Here is a 23,437-nt window from a genome sequence, read left to right as displayed (position 1 = left end):
CGTCAGTTAACATTGACCTCTAATGTGCTGAGCCAGCCCCTGCGCTCCTTGGTCCATGACACACTAACACTGCTCTGTGAGTGATGGCCAAGCAGTTTGCTTGACAAGTAATTTGCACTCTTGCTGGTCCCTTCTGGAAGGGCAGAGGTGGGGTTTTCTGATGTGGGCTTCCTTTATTGGGGACAGGTGTGTGTGTGTGTGTGTGTGTGTGTGTGTGTGTAGGTGTCTGTAGAGTTTTGTTGTTGTTTAAATAGGAACATTCCCCATGCCGCTGCCTTTGTCCCTGGCAGGATGTTGCCCCCTAATAGGAAGCCCTGTGGTGGAGAAGGAGTCAGTCAAAGTAAGGATGCCCAGGGAAATTCACAGGGTCTCAGGGGACTCAGAATAGTCTAGGACGGGAGAAGCAGCAGTGGTCACAGATCGTCGGGAAAACTAAACATCCAGAGAATGGCTTGCCAAGGTCAAAGTCCAAACAGTATTATTTGCTAAATAAATATGGAGTTTTGACATCGTGACCATGATTTTTTATTTAACTCGGGAGCATCCCCTTGCTGCGTAAATACTTACAATCAATCACACGTTCCCACACTTGGCACAAGTCTCAGCCTGGAAGCCAGGTTGCCCCTGTGCCTGTGCAGAGGAGGCAAGGCCAACAGATGGGCCCTCTAGGACACCCCTGGACCCCAGGGGTCACAGCCAAGGGCAGAAAAGGCTGCAGCTGCATCACAGGGGGGACTCCTTTCACAGCCACGCAGACGGGAGGGGTGGGCACCACATTCACATTCCACAGCCTCAGGGAGTAGAGACACAGCACACCACACAGAACTACCCGTGAGCACCCTTCATCAGCCGCGATGAGAATGTGGCAGAAGACTGGTAAGGTTCACAAAGGATTGCCCTGCAACTCTCCTTCAGTAAGGACATACCTCTTTTTTCCCCTTTTCTTTCTTTCTTTTTTTTTTGTGGCAAAACTGAAAACAAAACTAAAACCAAACAAAACAAAAACAACCAAACAAAAAAACTAGGTGACAAGGACACACCCTTCCTTTGAGGGAGCCAGAGGTCCTGGTTGGGGTGGCTGCAGGGGGGTCAAGGGGTCAGGGCTTTGTCCTGGCTTCTGGCTCGTCTGGACCCAGGTGGGTCTGCCTGGTGTCCCGGCTCCACGGTGAGGTTGGGTGTACCTAGATGTAGAGCGGGGTCTCCTGGCCCGTGAGGAGCCTAAACATGGCTGCAGGCATGGTCTTCATGTGAATCTGTAAACAGAGAGGAAAGGCTGAGCCAGCTGCCGCTTCTCCTTAGTGAAATGAACGCATCAGGTGCCCAGTCTCCGAGAGGCTCTCAGTGAGCAGGCTGGGGTGGAAGGGTGGGTGCCCCTCCCATACAGGGCTTCTGATACACTCTGTCTCTCTCTCATCTGGAGCTGACACCAACAGAATGGGACAGTAGACTTCTGATGGTGACTGGGCACAGGTCCTTCCCCCCCACCAGAGCTGCAAGAAGTGTGCTGTGCTTCTGAGAAGGGGATACACAGACTCTGGATGAGGCAAGAGGATGTGGGGCGAGGCAAGAGGATGTGGGGCGAGGGAAGAGCTGGAGAGACAAGGAGTCCCCCAATTAACAAATGACTCTCAACAGCCCAGTTGCCCTTGGGCTCTACTTGGGCTGGGTAGACCATGGGATGACTTCCTGGGTGGTGGGATGACTCTGAGTCCCTAGAGACAAGCAGCAGGGAGCTCTGATTCCCCTTTTCCACTCCCCATACTGGGGTTGTGCTCCTGGACTTGGGCCGTGCTGGGCTCTGGGTCTCAGTTGCCTCGAGGCCTGTTCTGGCCCAGACCGTACTCTGCGGAGCGCATACAGGTGAAACGTGCAGATGTTTGCTTCATTCATACGTTAGCTCCTCCACAAGCCCACAGGACAGCCTTTCCCTCAGGAGCATCATTTGCCGTAATTCTTCAATTAAAACCTACCCTACCCACAACCCGTGAGGGCGTCTCAGAATGGGGTGACTCATTCTCCAAATGTGCTTGGGGGTTGGTGGGAAATGCAGGCAGACATTTCTGTCACCAGCTGGGTGGGTGCAGCCTTGCTTGCCCAACAGGCTAAAGGGAGTTGCCACACTCCCTCTCTCTGCTGTTTCCTTAGTTATCAATTAGTTATCTCAGGTCTGAGGTGGTGGAGTCGTTTCTTGGGGTCCCCGGCCCACCCTCACCCTCCCCCGGCCAGGATTGACTTCTTTAGGTGTGAGACTGATTATTCCCATGAGGGCAGTCATTTCTGAATGCCTACTTAGGAAAATTGGATTGTCCTTTCTTGGAAGCCATTAGTTAGAAGCAGCCAATGGCCCCCTCCTGTCCCCTCCTTGAGAGTTAGCCATCACTTGCAGCCAGTCCAAAGAATGTACCTCTTCCGCCAAACCCCTTTTGGTATGTCAAAAGATGCTGACTTGGTCAATGTGGCCCCAAGAGAGGTGATTTAAGGGACATAAACCAGGATCCCCTGAGGAAATAACAACTCCCATCCTTCCATGCCCAAAGGAAATGGGAGCCTGGACCATCTGCCCTGCATGAGCACCCAGTGGCCACTAGAGGGAGTCTGGCAGCCCTGCAGGGACCACAGCAGAATCCCAGGAAAAGATCAGCGGGCAGGCAACTCCCCTAGCCAAAGGCTCTCCAGCTCAGCACCAGCCTCCCCCTCTGTGCCAGCACTCACAGTTTCCCAGAGACCACCCCGCCACAGTTCCCACTCCCACACTCACACCCCCATACTCATGGAAATTTGGACTGCCATGTGCACACGCATACTCTCACACTCAGATGTATACATCATGACCATACACGCCCCCTGTAAGTTTCTAATTGCATACACACACACACACACACACACACACACACTCACACACACACACACACTCATTTATGCTCACTCTAACACATTTATGCACACATCACAAACACAGTCTCCTCCACAAATTCACATGCATCCATACACTAACACCCCCCACTCATACAAACCGGCAAGCATACTCCATCTCTTGTACACAACTACAGGCACAGGTCACAAACACACACTTAGCCCACAATATCACAGATCCAGTCACTCATCTACATAAACACTAACACAAATACCTCACTCTTAGCCTACCTATTCTCACACATAACCACGAATACACCAAAACACACTTTTCCTTCACAAACTCACACGCATTCTTACCCACACACCTATACTGACTAGCACCCACACTCTCCCAGACACAATCATACACACCTACACAATACACTCTTACCCATAACTATAGACACACTAACATCCGGACACTCATAACCTCCTCTCCACCAGCTGCACATGCGCGAGCACACACACACACCTTCATACTACAAACCTCACCCATACCGCGTAAGTTTCCTCTCTGTGCACTGCAGCATCATCCACACCTTGCACTATGATGCTCACCTGTGTGATCCTTGAGGACAGCTATACGCGGGGACCAAAGGGTCTTGCTAGAATGCAAATGACCAACGAAGGGCCAAACTAGGGGATGGTTGCAAGCTAGCGAACTATGAAAAGAAAAAGCAGCCTGACCCTGGGCACAGAGCAACACCCATGACACAGCAGCTATGAGTGGACCAGACCTCCTGGTGTAGGCAGCTGGATGTATGGGATTCTGTTCAGAAATGGGGTTAGTGGCTGTGCCTGGGAGCCTCTGTCCTAAGATACCAGAGAGTCTAAGAGTACCACCCCCCACTGTGCTCCCACTGTGAGGTGGGGACACAGTCTGCTCCTCAGCGGACATCCAGTGGATGGTAACTGGCTCACAGGTCAAAGTGGGGCACATCCATGAAACAGGAGGTGGAGGTAAGGCCAAGGTCCCACATGCCCACGCTGTTCTAAACAGGGCTGCTTTCTGTTGGAAGGACCAGTGGCTTTTCAAAACATATCAAATGGCTTCCAGGGTTAGCTAGGCAGAGAAAACAGGAGCTCAAACACCCCTGGACTTGAGGGGCAGACCAGCAGTCTTACCTCTCCCACCGAGTTAGACAGAGCCTGGACTATCTTCTCATGGGCTGTGGCTACCACACTCTGTCCGTTGATCTCGATGATACGGTGGCCGACTCGGACACCACCTCGCTCTGCAATACCCCCTCTCATGAGGCTGCAGATCTACGGGGACAGGTGAAGTCAGCATACACGTTCCCATGCACCCTGAAGATATTCCACCATGTCCCACAGATGGGGGAAGAGATATTGTTGCAGAAGATCCTGGCATTTCAGTCCCTGACTCATGAGCAAGAACAGCTGTGAGTTAGAATGTGGCTTTAAGAAGAAGACCAGCACCATTGTGTGAGTGTCAGAATTCCAAGGTAGAGCAGAGAGCTTCTTCCTGGGACTGCCTACAGTGAACATCTCCCCACCAGCCACACCCTGGTGTTCTTTCTAAGGAAGACAGTCCATACCTCCCTTACCTACCGCATAGAGACTGAGTTGATAAACTCTTAAGGCACAAATGTAGTTTGGGAACATGACACAGAGCCAGAAGGCTGTACCCATTCCCTCACAGAACTCACTGAAAACCAAGACATTAGAAAAATGGCCTCCAGAAAGGCCAGGGAGAGGAGGGGAGATGTGATGCACTGGGCCTCATGAATCCTCGAAAGCATGGTTGTTAGCTAGCCAGGTTAAAAGGCAACAGCCTGGAGGAGAGGCCATCAGAAAGAAGCCACAATCAGACCCAGGGGCTTTCATCAGCCTATCCCCCAGCCTCAGACACCTTGGCCTGCATGAGTGAGCTCCCAGGAGAACCTGCAATCTACCCAGGCATCTGGGGACAATCCTCCCACACCTCCTGTCCTGGCTATTCTTGGTTGTCACCTTGATCATCTGGAATGAACTAAAACCCAAGTGGCTGGGTACATTTATGCTTGTAAGGGATTTTTCTTGATTGAATCATTTGAACAGGGAAGACCTAGCTAAATCCAGATCTTTTAATGTGGGAAGATCACCTCAAATCTGAGCCACACCTTCTGCTGGCAGCTTCTAGAAAAGGCATGGAAGAAGGACGTGTGGTCTCTGCCCGCCTACCCTCACTTTCCCTGGCAAGTTCATTCCTTCAGTGGTATAAGATTCTACTTCCTCAGGATTCTAGGATTGTGGTATAAGCTGAAGTCCGGCTGAGACTTGCAGCATCGTGGACTAAACAAGTGCTGGATTCTTGAAATTTCCATTCAGAAGTAGCCATTATTGGAATAGTCAGACCATAAGTTGTCAGACACTCTAATAAATACATACTTATGTGTGTGCATACTAATTAGAATCTACTATATATTAATCAGTTCTGTTTCTATAGAGAACCCAGACCAATATATCTCCCCAATGTTGTTCAAGCATCCCCAGCCAGGGTCATGGTCACACCTCACTGGCTAGGTCTGAAGACAGGAAGACTGGCCCAGAGGTATCAATACTCCCCTGCCAAGTTGGAAAGTCCCAGCAGGCTGACTCGTGACCCCTGCATATTAAAGCTCTATTGATGGTACTTTCTCAGTCTGACAACACTCACAGCCCAGCTAATGTCTCATGATTTTATGATACTTTACAGGTTATAGATTTAAAGGTAGGAAACTGTGACACAGGGTCAAGCACCCTAAAAGATCAGATGCCCGCAGAAGACATGGGCCTGGGTGCTGGGAGGAGCCAGGCAGGAAAGGTATGGCTGTGTTCCTTAATTACAGATGATCTTGCCTTATTGACAACTCTCCTTGGGACCCTTGGGCCCACCCTCATCTCCCTCATCACCCACATGAGCGAAGCTTAAATCTACTGCCACAGGCTGGCTCTGGCAGCCCCACGCCTCTTGTAGCCATTTCTTTGGTGGGTTTTGCTTAGCTTCCATAGCAGGGTGAGTGGGGAGCCTGATGTGATACCACAGTGTAACCCTCCCAGTACTCAGGATCCCTCCCTTCCTGGAAGGAGGCCTGTGCCCTGGCTGCGACATGAAAGAATACTGATGTCACAACCCAGGGACACTGCCTGTGTCAGGCCACCAGGACTCCCCAGGTGAGCCCAATTACCATTCTAGAGCCCTGACACTAATGAATGAGGATCCAGCAGAGGTGTCAGAGCAGGAGGGGCAGCCTAAGCTTGAGGTCACCACTGCCCAGGAAGCTGGGGCCAGCTCTGTCCCTCCAGGACTCTTCTTATCAGATGGTCCACCTACTATACACAAGCACTGAGCTTTGATTTGAGTCTTTCTCCAAAGTGGGGTAAGGATATTTTGTGATAACAGCAACAGGTTCTTTGAAGATTTTGAGCCAAGTGTTGCAAGGTGGTCTGAGGATGCTACTTTGTTTCAATTCCTTGTGGCCACTGACCCTTGGAAGTTAGAGAAAAAGGACAAAGGGGAAAGAAGGCAAGAATGAAGCTTGTGCCTTAGTAGGGTGTCTGCTGGGAGGTAGACTCAGGCTGTGGATTACGAGGCACTGGGAATATGGAAGCAGGGAAGGGGAACAGGAGAGGCCTGAGGGAGCTGTCATGTATATGGTGCTGTTGGCCCTCCAAAAGGAACCCCCCACCCTCCCCACCCCACTGCAGGGGCCTCTGCTTGTTCTAACCTCTCAGTATGCACTCTAGGGAGTCTCTAAGCTGAAAAAATCCTTGACTCCTTGGGAGATAGCATGGGAAGAGAGAGTGGGATCCATGTGGAAATAGCCTTAATTGGGTCATCTGGGGCCTGTCTGCAAACTAATGCATTCTACTTGGAGTTCGATGAGGCTGCAAATGGAAAAAGCACTTATGCAAAACCAGTTCTGAGGGAGGCAGGCTTCTCCAGGAGACTCAGAGTGCATAAGGGGGGTGGGGTGGGGAATGGGGAGGCTATGTTCCCCTAGGCTCAGTGGGGGGTTGGGGGGGAGGCTAGCTGGTCAGTCACTGGTGTGGCTGATGGAAGTACCTAAAGCCTTACAGGCAACTGAAATCTTAAGTCCTAGATAGAACACATCACTGTCCCATGTGTCCCCGAATCTATGTGTGCCTTCCACTGATACCTCAACAGCCACTCACAGCCTAAGCAGGGCCTTCATCCTGTTCGGATCATTTCTTAGCCAGGAAACCTGGGAAGGTGGGACTCAATGGCAGGTAGGGCTGGGTGCCTCGTGGACATCCCAGAGTTTCACAGTCTCACTTGACTGGGTCCTCACCATCACCACTAACTCTGACCCTGAGCAAGGTCCAGCCTCACCTTAAAACCCACTCCTATATGCTGGTGACCTTTGGAGACTAACAACAATTTGTACTCAAATTTATACATTCCTTCCATCAACTCCAAACGCTTCAGAGTCAGGCTTTGGAACTCTGCACCCCAAACTTCCAATACCCACACCTCACTGTCCTCAACCGGCTACCCTCCATCCCACAGGCCTCCTCTGGGAAGACAGTGTTGCTGGCCCTTTAGACCACAGCCTCCATGCCTAGCCCTGCCAACGTACACAGCATGCCTTCTGCTCTGTCCTCCGAGGAATGGGCTCATGCCCCACTTGGCTTGCTACTGGGTATTCCTTCTGACCCTACTCACTTAATTTAGCCTCTACAGGCTGAATCCAGTCCCTTCCCCCTACTTCTTAGCACATGATCTCCCCCCCCGCCCCCTCCAGGACATAGACATCCTTACAGGCTATGTGACCTAAACCAAAAGCAACCTGGACCCCAGGCCTGTGATCCCACAGGAAACAGTGAAGACAATTCTCTCATTGGTGGTTGTCTTTCTAGAATGCTCTCCTAGTGTTTTTCTTCAAGGCTGTTGGAGAGTACCCACATCACCCTCTCTTCCTTACAAATTCCATCCTCTCTCTGTAGCACTCAGAGCTTGTTTAAGCCAACAGGGCTACAACCCCATCTGTACTTATTCAGTGGGAGTAGTGGCGGCCCTTCAGGACCTTTGCAGGGGAGGAAATACAAGGAGCCCCAGGTCATGCTGGCTAAACAGGTCAGAGAAAGTAGTGCTCAACGGAAGAACTTATGCTTAGGATAAGTCAAGCAAGTAGGTGCGTGGCCCAGCATCTCTCCCTCTAGAAAGTCTTCCTGTGTCCTTAACGCCTGCTGCAGAGCCCGACACGGAGCAGGTAGTTTACACATGTCTGCTGAATGGATGAAACGATGGATAGATAAAGATGTGTTTGTTCACTACAGTGCATGTGATGCCAGCTAGTGGCTGGCTGTGTCCAGGCTACAATGGCTAGGGAGCCTTGCCTTGCCTGCCCCCCTTGCAAGTAAGCATTCGATGAGAATAGTCCCCAAGGGAAGATGCTATGGGTTTAAGGGATCCCAGCCACTCCTTGGCCCTCCCTGTCTGCCTTGGCTAGCCTGCCCCATCCAGACCTATTGGGAGGGCTCTCCGTAGGCAGAGTAGCACCCCAGCCTTCAGAGCCCAGCCTCTACACATGGAGTGGGTAGCCCAGGCCAGGAGTGCGGGTGGGGGAGACGACTCACGATTCCATTCTGCACGCTGAAACCCAGCTGGTACTTGAGGTCTGGACGCTTGATGAGGACGGTGGTGACCGGGGGGCAGCTGACAATGTTGAGCTTTACCTGGGTTTGGTTCTTCAGGCCCTGCAGAACATGGAGGCAAGTCACTAAAGTCACTAACTGGGTCCTAGCTAAGAAAAGTTGAGGAGCTGAATGCCAGCATCACACTCAGGGGGCCCGGGGCGGGGCGGGGCTGTCACCAGGCTGTATACAAAAGAACTTTCTCACTGTCTAACCAAATGCCCTCTTCTTGGGAGATGGGGTGTCCCAAGAGGAACACTCCTGTTCTATGAGAACCTGAGGAGTTGCTGGGAACTCCGGAGCTGCATAGGACAGGCTGGTTAGGAGCCAAGAGGAACTGCAGGCTCTGAAGCAGACATGTCCTTCCTTCCCAGTGCCCCAGACCACAGTGGCTGAGCTTTTCATGGCCGTGATTTAAACTTATCCAGAGATGGACATGTATACAGAGCTACCAGGAAACATGCCGCAGCAAAAAGCTAGGCTGGGCCTATATGGATCTGTAACATTGGATAGAGGCTTCTTCAGGCAGGCCCCTAGAGCCCCTTCATGTAACATTCTAGTCTTTGGAAACATCCCTTATGTTGAAAGAATAGTGGGGCTTACCCCAGTCGCATGACTACAAAGGGTAGGGGAGATGGGGCAGCGGAGCACAATGTGTAGTGCTGCCACCAATGCCACTACCTTGAGCCTTGAGCCTTGAACTGAAGACCCAACCCCACCTACTTGTGTTCCCTTTGCCTCGATACCACCCGAAGTCCCAAGCTCACAGGCCAAGTAGTCAGAAAGAAAGCCAGCCTCCCTGTACCCTGTCCATATAACACAGACCAACTTCTAGGTTGCCATGACTAAGCATCTGGGAGTGCCTCCCGTGGGGTTACCTGGGAATATCCCAGGCACAGCAGACTAAGTCATCACTCTACTTACATAGATTCTCAACATCCTGCCTGGAGTGAGATGACACCTCCCTCCTCCCATGCTGGGGAAGCCTGGGTCTTCCTCTGACTTCAGGTATGGTTAGTCTTAGATTCAGCTGACTGTCACAGACCCTTCCCTGGGGAGGTCTCTCTGGGCTTTATGTCAAGTGAAGGTTATGGGTCACATGAGGTAGGGCTGAGGAGGTCACCAGCACAGGACCCCAGAATGCCCACCTTGATGATGCCCTGACATGTAGCCAGGGGCAGCCCCACCAGGCTGGTGCCGTTGATGGACATGATCTGGTCCCCAATGCTCAGCTTCCCTGAGCGAGCCGCTGGGCCGCCATTCATCATGTTCGCCAGGATCACAGTGGGCAGGATGGAGCCCCAGCCTGATTCCACGACCACCACACCCAAAATCTCACCCTTGTGCTTCTCTAGCTGCAGCTGCAGGAGAAAGGACAGTGTGAGAGGGCCCACTTGTGGGCAAGCACAGGGAAAGACTTAACAGGAGGGATTTGGTCCCGTGGCTCCTGTTCTGTCCTTAGGCAAAAGCCAGTTTACCTTGGCTAAGAAACACTTAGGCCTGAGAGGACTACCCTTCCTCTGGGCTCACCCCGCCCTGGCTTCCAACCTATCCAGGACCCAGGAGCATTCTGGGAAAAGAGAAGTATAGAGTCCCCTCTCCTGCCATGCTCTAAGGCCTTGGAGCTCTCCTACCCACCAAACCCTAGGAGGCCAGAGGATGCCCTCTGATGCCTACTCCACGATCTTGCCCTTACTCTCATCTTGAAATAAATTTTCTTTGCCTGATTAGAAAGCTATCTGCCACACATCCAAGAAGCCAGGATTGGGCATGCACTCAACAAGGATCCAGGATAATTCATTCACTCACCCCTCTCATAGACACACAAAAGCATTCATTCACTAATTCCCTTATGAGCACATTCATTCATTCCAAAGCCCCCAGGGAAAGCTTCTGGGATCGGCTAGGGCCTCTGCAACCGGCAATTTCAGAACGTCCCCGCCGACGCACCCAAGCTCCCTATTTTAAAGATGCCTCCCACGAGCTTTGCAGAAATATCTCCTAGTGCTAAGCCCAGTGGATAGAGACAACATGAAAAGGCACATTTTCAGGGTTACTAAGACTGATTGAAATCTTTGTCTCTGTAGCAAGTATCTCATCTCATATCTAAGTGCATACCTCCATGGCAGGACCAAGGCATGCCCCGAGGGTCCCTGTGCTGGACACACTAGTGTGAGTAAGGAAGCCTTGCTCTCATCTTTGCCTGGTGAGCTGAGATGGGGAGGCACTGAGATAGCCCCCACATCCCAGCTGCCTAGCCCATCTCCGAGAGGGTTCATTTTGGAGAGCAAAGTCGAGCAGAGAAAGTTTTGGAGGCCCCAGCCGATGTGGCTTTACCTCCTTGCAGTTCTCTGAGTTTGAGAAGTGGATGAGGTCGTCATTATACATCTCTTGGGTATTTATGATGTCACTGTATTCCTTCTGGCTCAGGTCTTCAGGGTTGATGCCGTTGGCCCTCAGGAACTCCTGGTAAGCCACGCTGAAGGCCTGCCCAATGGACTGGGCGATCAGCTGGGCCTGTGGGAAGGAAGAAAGGCATGCTAGACCAAAGCACAGACACAGGCTCCACTAGGGGTCCATAAACCTTCATAGGGGTCCTCATTTGGGCTTAAAAGACTGAGGGAGTGACTGTGAGCTCTAGGCTGGCGGAAAGCTGTCTGCCACTTACACCCTGCCTCAGGCCACCATGATGAGCCTCTCTGCTGTCCCTGCTACTTCATGTCTAGACACTGGGACAAAGCAAGGTTTTTGTAAAATCACAGAAAATGGTGACGTAGGAGTGTTTGCTAAATATTAGACTTTCTTGCTTTAATTAGAAACTGTAATGTATTCTTATTTTTACCTATTTTATTCTAAAAAAAAAAAAAGACCCAAAAACAGAACTGAGGTCCCACTCCAACCCCAGAAGTATCACATACATGGTTAGCTGTCTCTTCTATCCCTCCAGAAGTACAAAACCTAAATATAAGGAGATGGGTGTGTGTACTACATTGCTATGATATGAAAGGGTGTGCCAAGCTGAGGGTTACAGGACCTGGGACTCAGAGCAGACTCCACGCCACTGGGGACATTACTTCTTTCTATGCCAGCAGAAAGAAGCCTACGGAAGCCTGGACACTGATAAGAGATAGCAGGGCCTTCCTGCCTGCAGTGTAAATGGGACAGTGGGAGGCAAGCTCTAAGGTGGACATCTCCTTAACCACATCAAGCATGCTCCAAGCTGTGCAGCCTTAGGAAGGTGTGGAAACTCTCAGTGCATAGGAAAACCAACATCCCCCTCCCTTGCCCCAACCTCCTTGCTGTGTAAGCCCCACCCAGTCCAAGTCCTCCCTATGTCCCTCCTCCCACACACCTGCCATTGAGGGGCCTCTGCCAGGTAACCCTGAAAACCTTGTTTTGAGAACAAAGGGGCTGGCTTCAATTCTTTTCTCCCTCTGCGCAATATATGACTTAGGTGCTTCCAAATGAGTAAGCTCATCTAAAATTAAGCTGGGCTGGATCACATCTTAGCATGAGGGAGGGGGCTTGCTTTAAATATGGACTGATTCTAGGTTGAACTGCCTGCCCAAATCAGACCCTGCACAGCTCAGAGGAAGGATGCCACAATGCTCTCACTGTTCCCACATCTGCATGTTAGCAGCGGGTGGATGTGGTGGCCCATCAACCACTAGGTGGCGCTGTTGTCTCAGATAAGGAAAGCAGCATTTGAGGGTCTCTCGTCTCTCAAGTAGTAAACCTGCAAAGTGGTGACTGTGGTACCACAAGAGAGGGAAGGTCTTAGAGAAGAACCACAGATTGGAGGGGCTGCCCTAACTGATATATCAGTGCCCTAGCTGCCAAAACCCTGTGTCTTCGCCTGGGAAGGGCAGAATGACTGCATCAGACGTCTTTACCATGAAAGCTCCAGACTGGGTTCTTCCCACCTCCCATCCTCCAACCTCCTCTTCTTGCAATATTATGCCTCCTCCTCCTCTCCCTATGGAAATGCCCCGAGACTTAAGTCAGCTAACACATTAGAATGATCACCCTCTTCAAGAACAATCCATGGAGTTTGTACTTCCTGCTGTCTCTTGCTTTCCCCTTTTGTCCCTACCTCCCCTTACTGTCCCCCCTGCCCTTACTGTCCCCACATCCCCCACACACACACTGCCTTCCCACCCTGCCCCTTGTCCTTGTGTCCTTGGTTCCCTCCTGTCAGAACAGGAGCCAATTCAAAGGGCTCACTAGCTAAGGCACAATGCCAGCCCATCCAACAGGCCTTCCTTGCCTGTTCCAGCTCACAGCCAGGCCTGTGGGCACAGGCTGCTAAAGACCCCAGATGGCCCGAGGGGTAGGTGCAGGAGCCTTGGTGCCTGGTGGCCTCCTGCAGGTGGGAGGAGGTCATGCCTAGCATTATTCTTCCTGGCTCTGTCACCTCCATAGCAACATCCACTCCTCCTTTATCCCTAGAGCACTGAGTTCTGCCTTGCAGAGGGCTACCCAGGACACAGCAGGACAGGGCTACCGTCATGTCCTCTCTCCCAGCAGCTGCTCTGGGGGTGCCTGACATTGATCAAGCACTTTTCTCTCACTCTTTCACGTCTATGTAGCTTGGGTTCTACCTTCACTGAGTCTCAAAGATGTCTGCACCAGCTGAATTGGGGCTCCTCACATGCTTGTCTCCTCCACAGTCTGCACGTGAGCCTTACTTGACGACTCTCGCTCGCTCTCCCTATCACTCGACACTCACCACACTGTCTCTCCAAGACATCCCCAAACTCCCAGCCATAAAAACATGCCTGTCCACCTGTCCACAGATCTCCATGCAATGGTGGGAAGTGTAAGACTGCGCACAGTCTGGTAGGTCTATACAGAAATCCTGGTCTGTATTATAAAACACCCCTTGCTTCAAAGCACTTTCCACTGATGCCTTAGAAAATAAGTAACACAGTCCTCACACACTGCTTTGAACCTTGTTTTCAGATGAAGATTCCCCACTGGGTTTCAGATCGTGAAATGTATGGATCCTACACTGATGCTTGTGAGTCCTTCTGTGACCAAGCATGCCTTGGCCCCTTGGGTGATTCCTGATGTCACAATATTGCCACCATTGACGAAAGCTTGGGATGGCCTCTTCACAGAAGGAATAGGTCAACAGAGAAAAGATAACAGCCCAACTACAGTCTTTCAGGAAGGCTTGAGGAAGGTCAGCCTTCAAAGACCTCAATCAAGATGCTGGAGTGTCCCACCCCACCCCACCCCAAAGGGGTGGTTTTGTTTCTGTTATTAGAAACAAATATTTATTTTCTTTCGTCTTTCTTTCCTTCCATCTTTCTTTCTTTCCTTCCTTTCTTCCTCCTTCCTCTCCTCTTCCTCTTCCTCCTCCTCCTCCTCTTCCTCTTCCTTCTCCTCTTGGCAGTTCTGTCTGGCAGACATGATCCCACTACCTCAGCTTCTGAGGACCTATGATTATAGGCTTCTACAACCCTAGGATCTCTTAGTGGATCCATGGTATTTAAATTTTCAAAAAAAAAAAAAAACATGTTGTAACTTGTTACATTGTAACAATGTTATATGGCAAAATGACACAGCAAAGGCAGAGTCTACCCAGTCTCGGAACAGGTGCATCTTTCTGTGCAACCTTGGCATGCAAGCATGTGCATTTTAATAACAGATAACTTAGGCAAAGATGAACTTCATTTAAGGGGTGAGAGACTGTGTAGAACGATTTCCTTGGTAAGACAGGAGTTATGCATCTCACAGCTCTGGAAGCACCTGTCAGTGAAGGGAAATAAAACTACTGTTCACTCTGTTCAGAGATGCAAGTGTGGGCTGAGACACTCGTTCCTCTCCTGGGGTCTCCATTGGGTGGACTGTGGAGTTGAGTGGCTCGATGGCTATTGGGAGAGGGGCAGTTCCTTCACCCACGTCCTAGCCTCTACTTACATCCTCTGACTCGAACACGTGACAGATCATCTTGTACTGCTTCTTTCCCTCCTGGGCCCCAGGCGTGGTCTCGATGCAGTCCTGAGAGGCTGACCTGGGCATGCGGCGCCTGGCCATCAGAACCACGATGTTCCCAATGTCTGCAATGTAGGAGATGGTGCGCAAGGCATGGTCCATCATGGTTTCCTGTCAGGAGGAGGAGAGACCCATATCAGGGAACACAGAGTATTAATTAGCCTCTAACAATCAGTCTGCTCTGGAGGTTTGTAACCTGGACCCTGCTAACATTTGTGGTCAGTTCACTCTATTGTAGAAGGCGGGGGCTGTCCCGCACACTCCAAGATGGTAGTCATCCCTGGCCTCTACTCACTGGGATGCCATGCCAGAAATATCTCTGGTCATTGCCAAACGTCCTGGAGAGGACATTAATTAAGTGGCCCTTGCTGAGAATCACAGCTCTAGCAAACAGAGTGTTTCATGACGGTCCTGGACAATGTGACTTGTGTGACGTAGAGGAGGGGCTCTCTATCCTCCGATAAGGAGTGGCACTGTGCTGAGGCCCATCCCCATCTCAGTAACATATAATGCTCTCACACAGGCTGGCTCTATGCTCTCTCAGCTTTCCTGCATGGGAGCCAAAAGATGAGTTTGTCACAAGTCAGGAGATGAAGTATTGAGGTAGCCTGCGGTCCTCAGTGGGTCTCCATAGCGGTCCCTCTCCAGGCCTATAACTCTTGATGTCTTTTGTCACTTGACGGGAATCTCCTTGGGCATCTTGCCTATGACCCCTTCCTAACAAGGCTACTCACAAAGGCTCTGAGAAACTAATCAGTTGGCCTTTTGTACCTTTGTTCTCCTGTCACAAAGGGAAATCTGGTGTTTCTGAGTCTCTGACCTCGGGAGCTCTTTTCTTTTGCACAGAATCTATCTCGAGCGAGCGGCTTGCAAAGCCTGCATCTGTCCAGGCCGGTGGTTCTCAACATTCCTAATGCTGTGACCCTTTAATGCAGCTCCCCAGGTTGTGGTGACCCCTCAACCGTAAAATCATTTTCGTTTTCACTTTATAACTGTAACCTTGCTACTGTTGCGAATGGTAATGTAAGTATCTGATATGCAGGCTTTCTGATATGCCACCCCTGTGAAAGGGTCGTTTGACTCCCAAAGGAGTCGGGACCCACAGGTTGGGGATCCACTGATCCAGCCAGTGATCTACTTTTTGTTAAGGTTATAGAGGGGCTCAGCATCCACAGCCCAGGGACAGTGGTGGCCAGGTCTTCAGCGTGAGCGACACTGTCCACTATCAGAAGCTCCTACGTCATCCCTCAGCTCTGGTCCCTCGTGGGCAGAAGCCGCCTATCATTGTGGTGGCCCCACCCCCTTGGCCATGCTCACCCTCAGGGGGCACATGGGATGTACCTTTCAGAGAAGCCACCTCCACATTACCTGCCAAGTGGGATCCCCACTGCCTGATGTGATGGTGTCAAAGGCAGGGCCTAGGGGCCTCCATTCTTCTTGGGACCCTAGTCTTGTTACATGCCAGGTAGAGGGTCCTAATGTGGCCAGCCCCCACCTTGGCAGCTATACGTCATGGTGGTGGTACTCACTGCGGCAGGAAATGACATGTCCCTAAGAACAGACTCGGTCAACTGCAGCAGGATTCTCCTGTAAGCCACCCTGATACCCTTCCCTCTGTAGGCTGCTGCAGCTGGATCAGAAATGTCCCCAGAGGGCCCCACTTGTGGTGCCACTGAGAAGTGGCAGAACCTTCAGGAAGCTAGGCCTGGCTGAACAAAAGCTACATCACTGGAAACACACCCTATGAGTATTAGAACCTCAGGCCACAGGTTCCCTTCCTTTCTCTTGAAAACCACTAGGAAATAAGCAACTCCCTCTCCCCTGTGTTCCCACTATGGTGGCTGCTTCACCATAGGTGTGTGTAGACCAGCCTTCCTAATCCTGCGGCCCTTTAATACCGGTCTCCTCAAGTTGTGGTGACCCCCCTCCCAACCATAAAATCATCTTGTTGCTACTACTCAACTGTGATTTTGCTACTGTTATGAATTGTAGTATAAAATATCTGCTATGGGACCCCAAGGGGTCACGACTCACAGGTTGAGAACCACAGCTGCAGATCTCACCACCCAAACAGTGAGCCAAGCAAACCTTTCCTCATTGATGCTGATTGGCTTGGGCATCCCCCACCCCCACCCCAGGAATGAAGAGTTAATTAAGTGCCAGTAACCAGGGTTCATACTGTAAGACAAAGGAGTGTGTGTGGAATGAGGAGACGAGCTCTACAGTCCCAGTCAGAGACCCGAGTATGATGAACTCACACGCGCAGTCTAGCTCTGAGAACTGCCAGGGCCCAGTAGCAATGACACTCAGTAACAGGCACACAGCCACAGCCAGATCCTTGTTTCTCTATGGTCATTGTCTCCAAAAACAAACTATGGGTCCCTGAGAAAGATGCCTGGCTCAGGTCTGAGGAAGGTAAAGGATAAGGTTATTGACAAAGATCTTACAGTCTCAGAATGCAAAACATTAAAAGTGTTCAAATGTTGGCGGGAGGCCGTCAACGTGACACCCCAAACCATCAGGTTCTCAGAGTCTCGTGAGAAAGTGAGCAGGGAAAACTCGGAGTAGCATTGCATAGGAGGATGTCAGTCAGCAATAGAGTGGTGTCATTTTAAATCACCATTTTGTCCTTTTCCCGTTGCAAGGAATGTTGGCAAGAGCATCAGTTTCAGGGTGAAAGGGATCCGGGCAAGCCTAGTGCAGCATTTTGGCAAACCTCTATCTCCAAAAATATTTACATTATGACTCATAACAAAGTAGCAAACTTAACAGGTATGAAGTAGCCACGAAGATAACTCTATAGTTGGGGGCAGGGTCATACAACATGAGATGTATGTAGATGGGTTGTAGCATTAGGAAGGTTGAAAATCAGTAGTCCAGTACGTCACCCAGATTCTCTGACAGTGACAGATAAACAAAAGTGCCCTTCACCTGGGCACAGACACACACTCCACTTCTGCAGCTAGCTGGTTGCTCTCCTGAGGTCCCAGGTGTAGGAGTTGACTATGGTGACTCTGGACAACTGTCTTTCAAGTGCTTACCTGCGTGTCAGCGTTTAAGACTTTGATCCTCTGGGTCGAAATGAAGAGGTCTACTTCTGTCAGTGTCTGAGCATCACCCTCAGAATTCTAAGAAAGAACAGCATGCGTGGTTACAACCCAAAGGGCCACCACAGTTCACTGCCTGGCACTCAGTGACCCGAGGCGACATGCAAGGAAACACTAATCCAAAATGGAGAAGCCACAGCAAGCCTGTTTGCTTGGTGAGGAATTCCTTCTAAAGGCCCAGAGCACAGAGAGAAGAGGCAGCTTGCCATGAAGGTGCCTGGGGTTGTATTGGCCCTCTTTGGCAGCAAGCAGGGTCCCCTGGCTAATTCTTGCTGGGTTCAGTAACTGTCACCATGACTCCAGGTATATTCTTGAGGTTGGAGACTCTAGGACATGGGGGAAATGTTCTCAGAGAGGTTTGACTCCGGCCTAGCTCTTCCTTTTTGCTTAAAGATTCACAGTCACATGGATGCATGGTTAGGCCTTCCTAAAACCATGAGAGATAGAGGACAGAACCAGGACAGAGCATCAAGTGGCAGTGACATGCAGGTAGGGGGAAGTTGCCACTCCTTGTTTGTGGCCATCACTGGAAGCTGCTGCTTCTGTCAGTCAGCTGTGTTTCAACCTCCTGCTCTGGAGGCTGAGGAGCAATCAAGGCCTGCCCCTAAGGAGGACAGCTTCTAATTGGTTTTGACACCTGTGAGGATCCAAGTTACCTCACAGAGGCACTGGGAAAGAATCCCCACCCCCACCCCCGCAGGAGCAGGACCGCTTTGCCTGCTGGAGTAAATAATTCAGGGTGGTCACTGGGGGTGGGGGCACGGTGCTATCCTCCATGACAACAGAGCAGAAAGCTGGATTTAGTTTACTCAGAAGACAAACTTCCAATTGCAATTCTCCCAGCAGACAAGTTCTGGAGAATTCTAATTCAAAGAGAGGATCTGTATTTTAGGGACTATATACATTTTAGTTCTGTTTTAAAGATCTTTGGGGCTCTCCATCTACCACAAGATAATGCTTCTGTGAAATAATTAGGGGGAAAAAACCCTTCTAGACAATTCAGTTGAAGAAAAATCTTCTGGAATATGAAGGGCTTTTCCCTCGGGAAAAAAACCCTGGGTTGTATTTGACATCAATGGAGTCCCCAGCATCACAATTTTAAATTAATTGTTTAGGGAAGCATACAATGGAAATGGGCTTCACTATCCCACCATGACATCTTCAAACACAGGTGGCACTATACCTTAAATGTTATGTGATGGGATCGTGGCTCAAAAGCAGGAAAAGCCAGAAGTAAATTAAAACAATGTTATAGGTTGGCTGAGTTCAACAAAGGAATTTGAGCGAAGCAACTCATGTGGACTAGATTTGAATGGTGGGTAAATGCATGGAGGAGAAACTGAGAAAAGGGAAGGGATTGGTCACCCAAGACCTGCAAAAGGATGGGGTAGGTCATCTGTGACCTGCAAAGGGGTGAGGTAGGTCATCTAGGACCTGCAAAAGGGTGGGGTTGGTCATCTGTGACCTGCCCTGGCAAAAATGGAAAGAAGCTACATCCTATGAAAGGATACCAGAGATCGGGATGAGCCTTGACTCAGCCAGCACAGTGTTCCCCACTATTTGTAGCCAGATCATAAAAGGGACCCTGCATAATGACCTCCAGGTGCTGCCCAGAAAGAAGTCCTCTTGAGCAAAGTAGCCTGGCAGCTGACGGCTGTTTTGAAAAGAGCTGCCCTGTGTCTAGCTCCATCAGAGCCTGTCTCTCTATAGACTTTCTGGGCCTATAGACCCAGAAGTAGAATAAGAACCCCACCAATTCATAAGGATCCCGGTGCTCTCACTTCCCCAATTCTGGGCAGCACACAGGAGGACAGGAGACTGCAAGCAAGCAGGCTCTCCCCTGCAGGGAAGCACATCCCAACCCCAGGCCTGCAAGCTATCTTACTTTGCTAAGAGACTCTTAACATCCAGCCTGCCTGGACAGAGGGAGAGGGGTGAGTTTATTGCACCCCCTAAAATCCAGCATTTTCTTAATAGGGAAGTAAAGCCTATGAACTATGTGGTATTGTCTGAATTCCCACCAGAAGCCCCCATGCATAGAAGAAGGCATGCATGCACCAACCCACCGATGCACACACACACACACACACACACACACACACACACACACACACAGCCCACATGGGCCCTACACACCGCTTTTTTCTTGATCTTAGCAGCCTTCTGCATCCTCTGAGTAGCAAAAAAGAGAAAAGAAAATCAGGGAGGAAGCTGAGGTGAGGTTTATTTCAGCCTCGTGCTTAATAGGAAGAACTCCAACTCGGCAAGTCCCCTGCAGGGACCGATGGACTGTCACCACCACTGTGCTGAGAACACACAGGAAAGAGAACCTATCCATGTACACCAGCCCCAGTGGCAGGAATTAGACTATACCAGAAGATGGGATCAGGTACCAAGGAACAGGCAGGGCTGGGTCGGGAGCCATAGGGCCCAGAGACTTTGTCAAGGGACAGGGCTGGCTGGGTTCAGCCCTGGCGCTCTGTGCTTCATCTTCTCCTCATCAGTACAGATGGTCTTGTCTCACGGTGCCCTTTGTTCCCATCCATGGAGGCTAGTGTGTGGTGGGAGTGAGATGGGGGGCTGACATTGTTCCACACTCCCACGGGCTAGTAGTATATGCAGGCTCCACTTTACCCAGGGTGGGGAATACTGCCACATTCCCTCCCCCTGGTGTTAATGTGGCCTCACATGTCCCTTGCCCATCATCACCTGCTGGAAAAACTGCACAGACCAAAAAGCCTACAGAGCTTTGAGTGTGTCAGTGTTCCTCGAGGCTATGCATTTGAGTGACATTTGATGGATTCTTCCCTGCTTCCTGAAACACTTAAGTGCTAAAAATATACTGTTGGGACAGGATTTAAGTCTCCATACAAAGATGCTTAAAGGTAGGGATGCTTTAGAGCTATCAGCTATCTTTGCAAATCATTTCCCAGAGACTGAGTGGACCATGCTTAAGGAGATAGTGACAATGGTGTCCAGCTGAGCATTGGCCAGCCAGGCTATAGGTCTCTTTTGACATGCTGGGCATTTGAAAATGAACACGTGGAAATGAAAAGCACGCCTGCTTTCTGTGCTGGACAGAGCACCTGTACCCCACTCTACTCCCTCCATTTCAGAGCTCCCTCCAGGGGCCCACCCAAGTAACCCTCAGGGCCCAGAAGCACACCCCACCTTGACCCTGCTGACGGCTTCTTGAGCCTGCATCATTCGGATGTTTTTGGAGGGGTTGCGCTCAGAGAGCAGCTGGGTGGAGCCCAGGTAGTTGGCCGCAAAGATGATTCCATCAATGAGGTCTTCTGCCTCACAGGGCCCTGGAACTGAAGAGGTGCAGAGTGAGAACCTTCCTGAAAGAGGACCACCAGGAACCAGGGACTTAATGTACCCCGAACAAGGTACGGTGACCAGGATGGTGAAGCTGGAGGGCTGAGCTCTGCTATGCACCTGCAGCTCAGGGGAAGCCAGTATGAGCCACATAACTGAAACATGGCTAGATCACTCTGCAGGAATGGGGTGAGGGGTACTCCAGGACCCCAGATGACTGTCTGTCAAGATAGCTCAGCCTCCCAGGGGACAGGCACCTGCCGTGTGAATGCTTCCCAGACACAGCAGCATGTTCAACATTCTCACGACGGTATGCAAAGGTCCCTTCTCCACCATGCAGCGGGACTCCTGCTAGCCTGCAGCTTCTTATCCCACCCAACCAGGCCCTAGCCAGGCAACACGGTCCTGGCTCTATCTGCTATTTCTAGACCACAACGGTACAGCAGAAACTCTGCCAACGGATTGCTCCATCTCTATTGTTCATGCAAGGGCCACGGACACGCGTGCTCTGAGCACTTCAATGGAAGACTGACTTCTTTCCTGAACACACAGCTACCATTCTGTATCTGGGGTCCACACCTGTGAACTTCAGATCACACGCTGTGCTGTGAGACCGGAGATGGCTGTATCCACACTGGTCAAGTGAAGACTCTGTCCTTGTGGTTATACAGTGTGACGATTGTTCACATGGCAGGCACTGTTACGCCATCTAGTGACGCATCTGAGTGTGCAGGAGATTGTGCAAGCTACATTTTTTATACAAGGGATGTGGGTGGCTCCCAAAGGGGTCTTGGAACCAGTTCTCCACTGACACAGAGGAGGAATGACTATAATTTTAATAAAATAAACCATTAAATCCACATGGTGGAACATGCCTTTAATCCCAGCACTCAGGAGGCAGAGGCAGGTGACTTCATGAATTCAAGGCCAGCCTGATCTATTGACCGAGTTTCAGAACAGCCCAGGCTACACAGAGAAAACCTTTCCCAAAGAAAAACAAAAATAAGTCAAGTTGGTGGTTCTTGGGCATTGTAGCTCTAGTGAACGGGCAGATGGTGACTGTTTCAGGACTTGTCCTGTCTGTTGCAAGGACTGAGTTCTACACTTGAGATGCAAAAGCTCCCATGGGTGATACAGAAATGGCTGGGCAGGATGTAGGTGAAGGCAATAAGACCAGGCTTTCTGGGTTCTAACAGGGGATTCAGCAACAGCACCCAGAGGCCTGGCAAACAATCGCATCACAGGCTGTTCCTCCCAATGCCACTGTCACCTTGCTGATGGCCAGCGCAGCTGCATCCTCTGTCACTGGGGTGGCAGCTTTGTTATCACACTTCCTCCAGCCACCCACTCTAGCCTCTAGCTCTGTGATGGCTTGGGTCAAAAAGACCAATCCGGCTGAATCCATCTGATGGATGTAAGTCCATCATGGACTCTCATGAAGTCCCACTCACCTAGAATTCCATCCTAGATCATCAGGCTCCCATCCCACAGTGCTGGCCACCAGTACCCCATATGAACACATACTGTATACATGCACACAGAGTAAGGGAAGCTGCTGGGGGTGGAGGTAGGACACATGCTGTGGTTCTGGACCTCACACACTGGCCCCAAGCTCTTGGGAGCAGAGAGGTGTGAGCTTCCAGCAATGAGGAGCTCTTGGCTCTGAGTGGGAAGGAATAGCTTCCGTGGAAGGCACCTTCAGCTATTGATGCAACCACGTGTCTGAGTATCTTAGTCCAAACTCAGATGAGAGGAGAAGGATTGGCTGGCACCCGGAGGGAGGCAAGTCTAGCATCTGATGGCCAGGTGCCTAGTCCCAGGGTGACAGCATTTGTGAGCCAGCTACTTCACTCTTATGAGGGACAGAGGGAGCAGAGGGGTCACTGCTCTCAGAGAAACTCCTGGAACGCGAGCCATCCAGAGAAAGGGCTCATGAACTCGAGGCAGCTGTGGTCACCTGCACAAGACTGGGTCCATCAACATTTTATCCTGAAAGAAGGAAGGGCTCGTGAGGTTTCCCATCCCCAAGATCTATAAATGGTTGCTTGGGAAGGGGAGTCACTCTCTTGAGTGGTGTGACCTCTGACAAGTTGCTCATGTCCCAGTAAATAAAGCCCGCCCATGCCATACAAGCTGCCAAGAAACTTAGTGTGATTCTTCCTCTCTCTCCTCCCTCCCATCCCTCTCTCTCACACACATACCATGAACACAAATGCCACAAAGACATGGAAGGGGAGGGTGGGCTTGTTGGGAAAGAAGGGTTTCAGGAGGAGAAGGAGGGGTGAGATAGGGTAGGTAACAGGGTATAAAAATAACCAAAGTTAATTATATACATGTATCAAATGGTCAAAGAATAAAGAGAAGGAATCCAGACTTGGGCTCGCAAGCCTATGGCCCCCCGAGACTCTGACCTTGCTCTGAGTGTACAACTGAGACTTCAGGGGGTGAATCAAGGACCTTGCTCTGCATCTGAG

The 23,437-nt window shown here is 50.7% G+C and overlaps 1 protein-coding gene across 9 annotated transcripts in view; it reads right to left on the bottom strand.

Moving 5' to 3' along the window:
* The window catches only part of Apba2 (amyloid beta precursor protein binding family A member 2), a 233,158-nt gene continuing 209,721 nt past the window's right edge, over positions 1–23,437 (bottom strand). For 8 of the 9 annotated variants that reach the window (XM_029480040.1, XM_029480035.1, XM_029480038.1 and 5 more), the window contains 9 exons: positions 20,814–20,959; positions 19,779–19,814; positions 17,577–17,663; positions 14,461–14,646; positions 10,873–11,052; positions 9,684–9,896; positions 8,479–8,598; positions 4,021–4,161; positions 1–1,253 (listed from right to left, as the gene is read on the bottom strand). In XM_029480040.1, the coding sequence (XP_029335900.1) occupies positions 1,182–1,253; positions 4,021–4,161; positions 8,479–8,598; positions 9,684–9,896; positions 10,873–11,052; positions 14,461–14,646; positions 17,577–17,663; positions 19,779–19,814; positions 20,814–20,959 (1,181 nt within the window). In that variant the 3' untranslated portion in view covers positions 1–1,181. The remainder of the gene's footprint in view (positions 1,254–4,020; positions 4,162–8,478; positions 8,599–9,683; positions 9,897–10,872; positions 11,053–14,460; positions 14,647–17,576; positions 17,664–19,778; positions 19,815–20,813; positions 20,960–23,437) is intronic. The other variant, XM_029480043.1, reaches the window with a different exon arrangement.

This window comes from Mus caroli, chromosome 7 (genome assembly GCF_900094665.2).
Source record: "Mus caroli chromosome 7, CAROLI_EIJ_v1.1, whole genome shotgun sequence".
NCBI classification, from domain to species: domain Eukaryota; kingdom Metazoa; phylum Chordata; class Mammalia; order Rodentia; family Muridae; genus Mus; species Mus caroli.
Note: the sequence above shows the minus strand (reverse complement) of the source record. Positions and strands in the feature narration are given on the sequence as shown.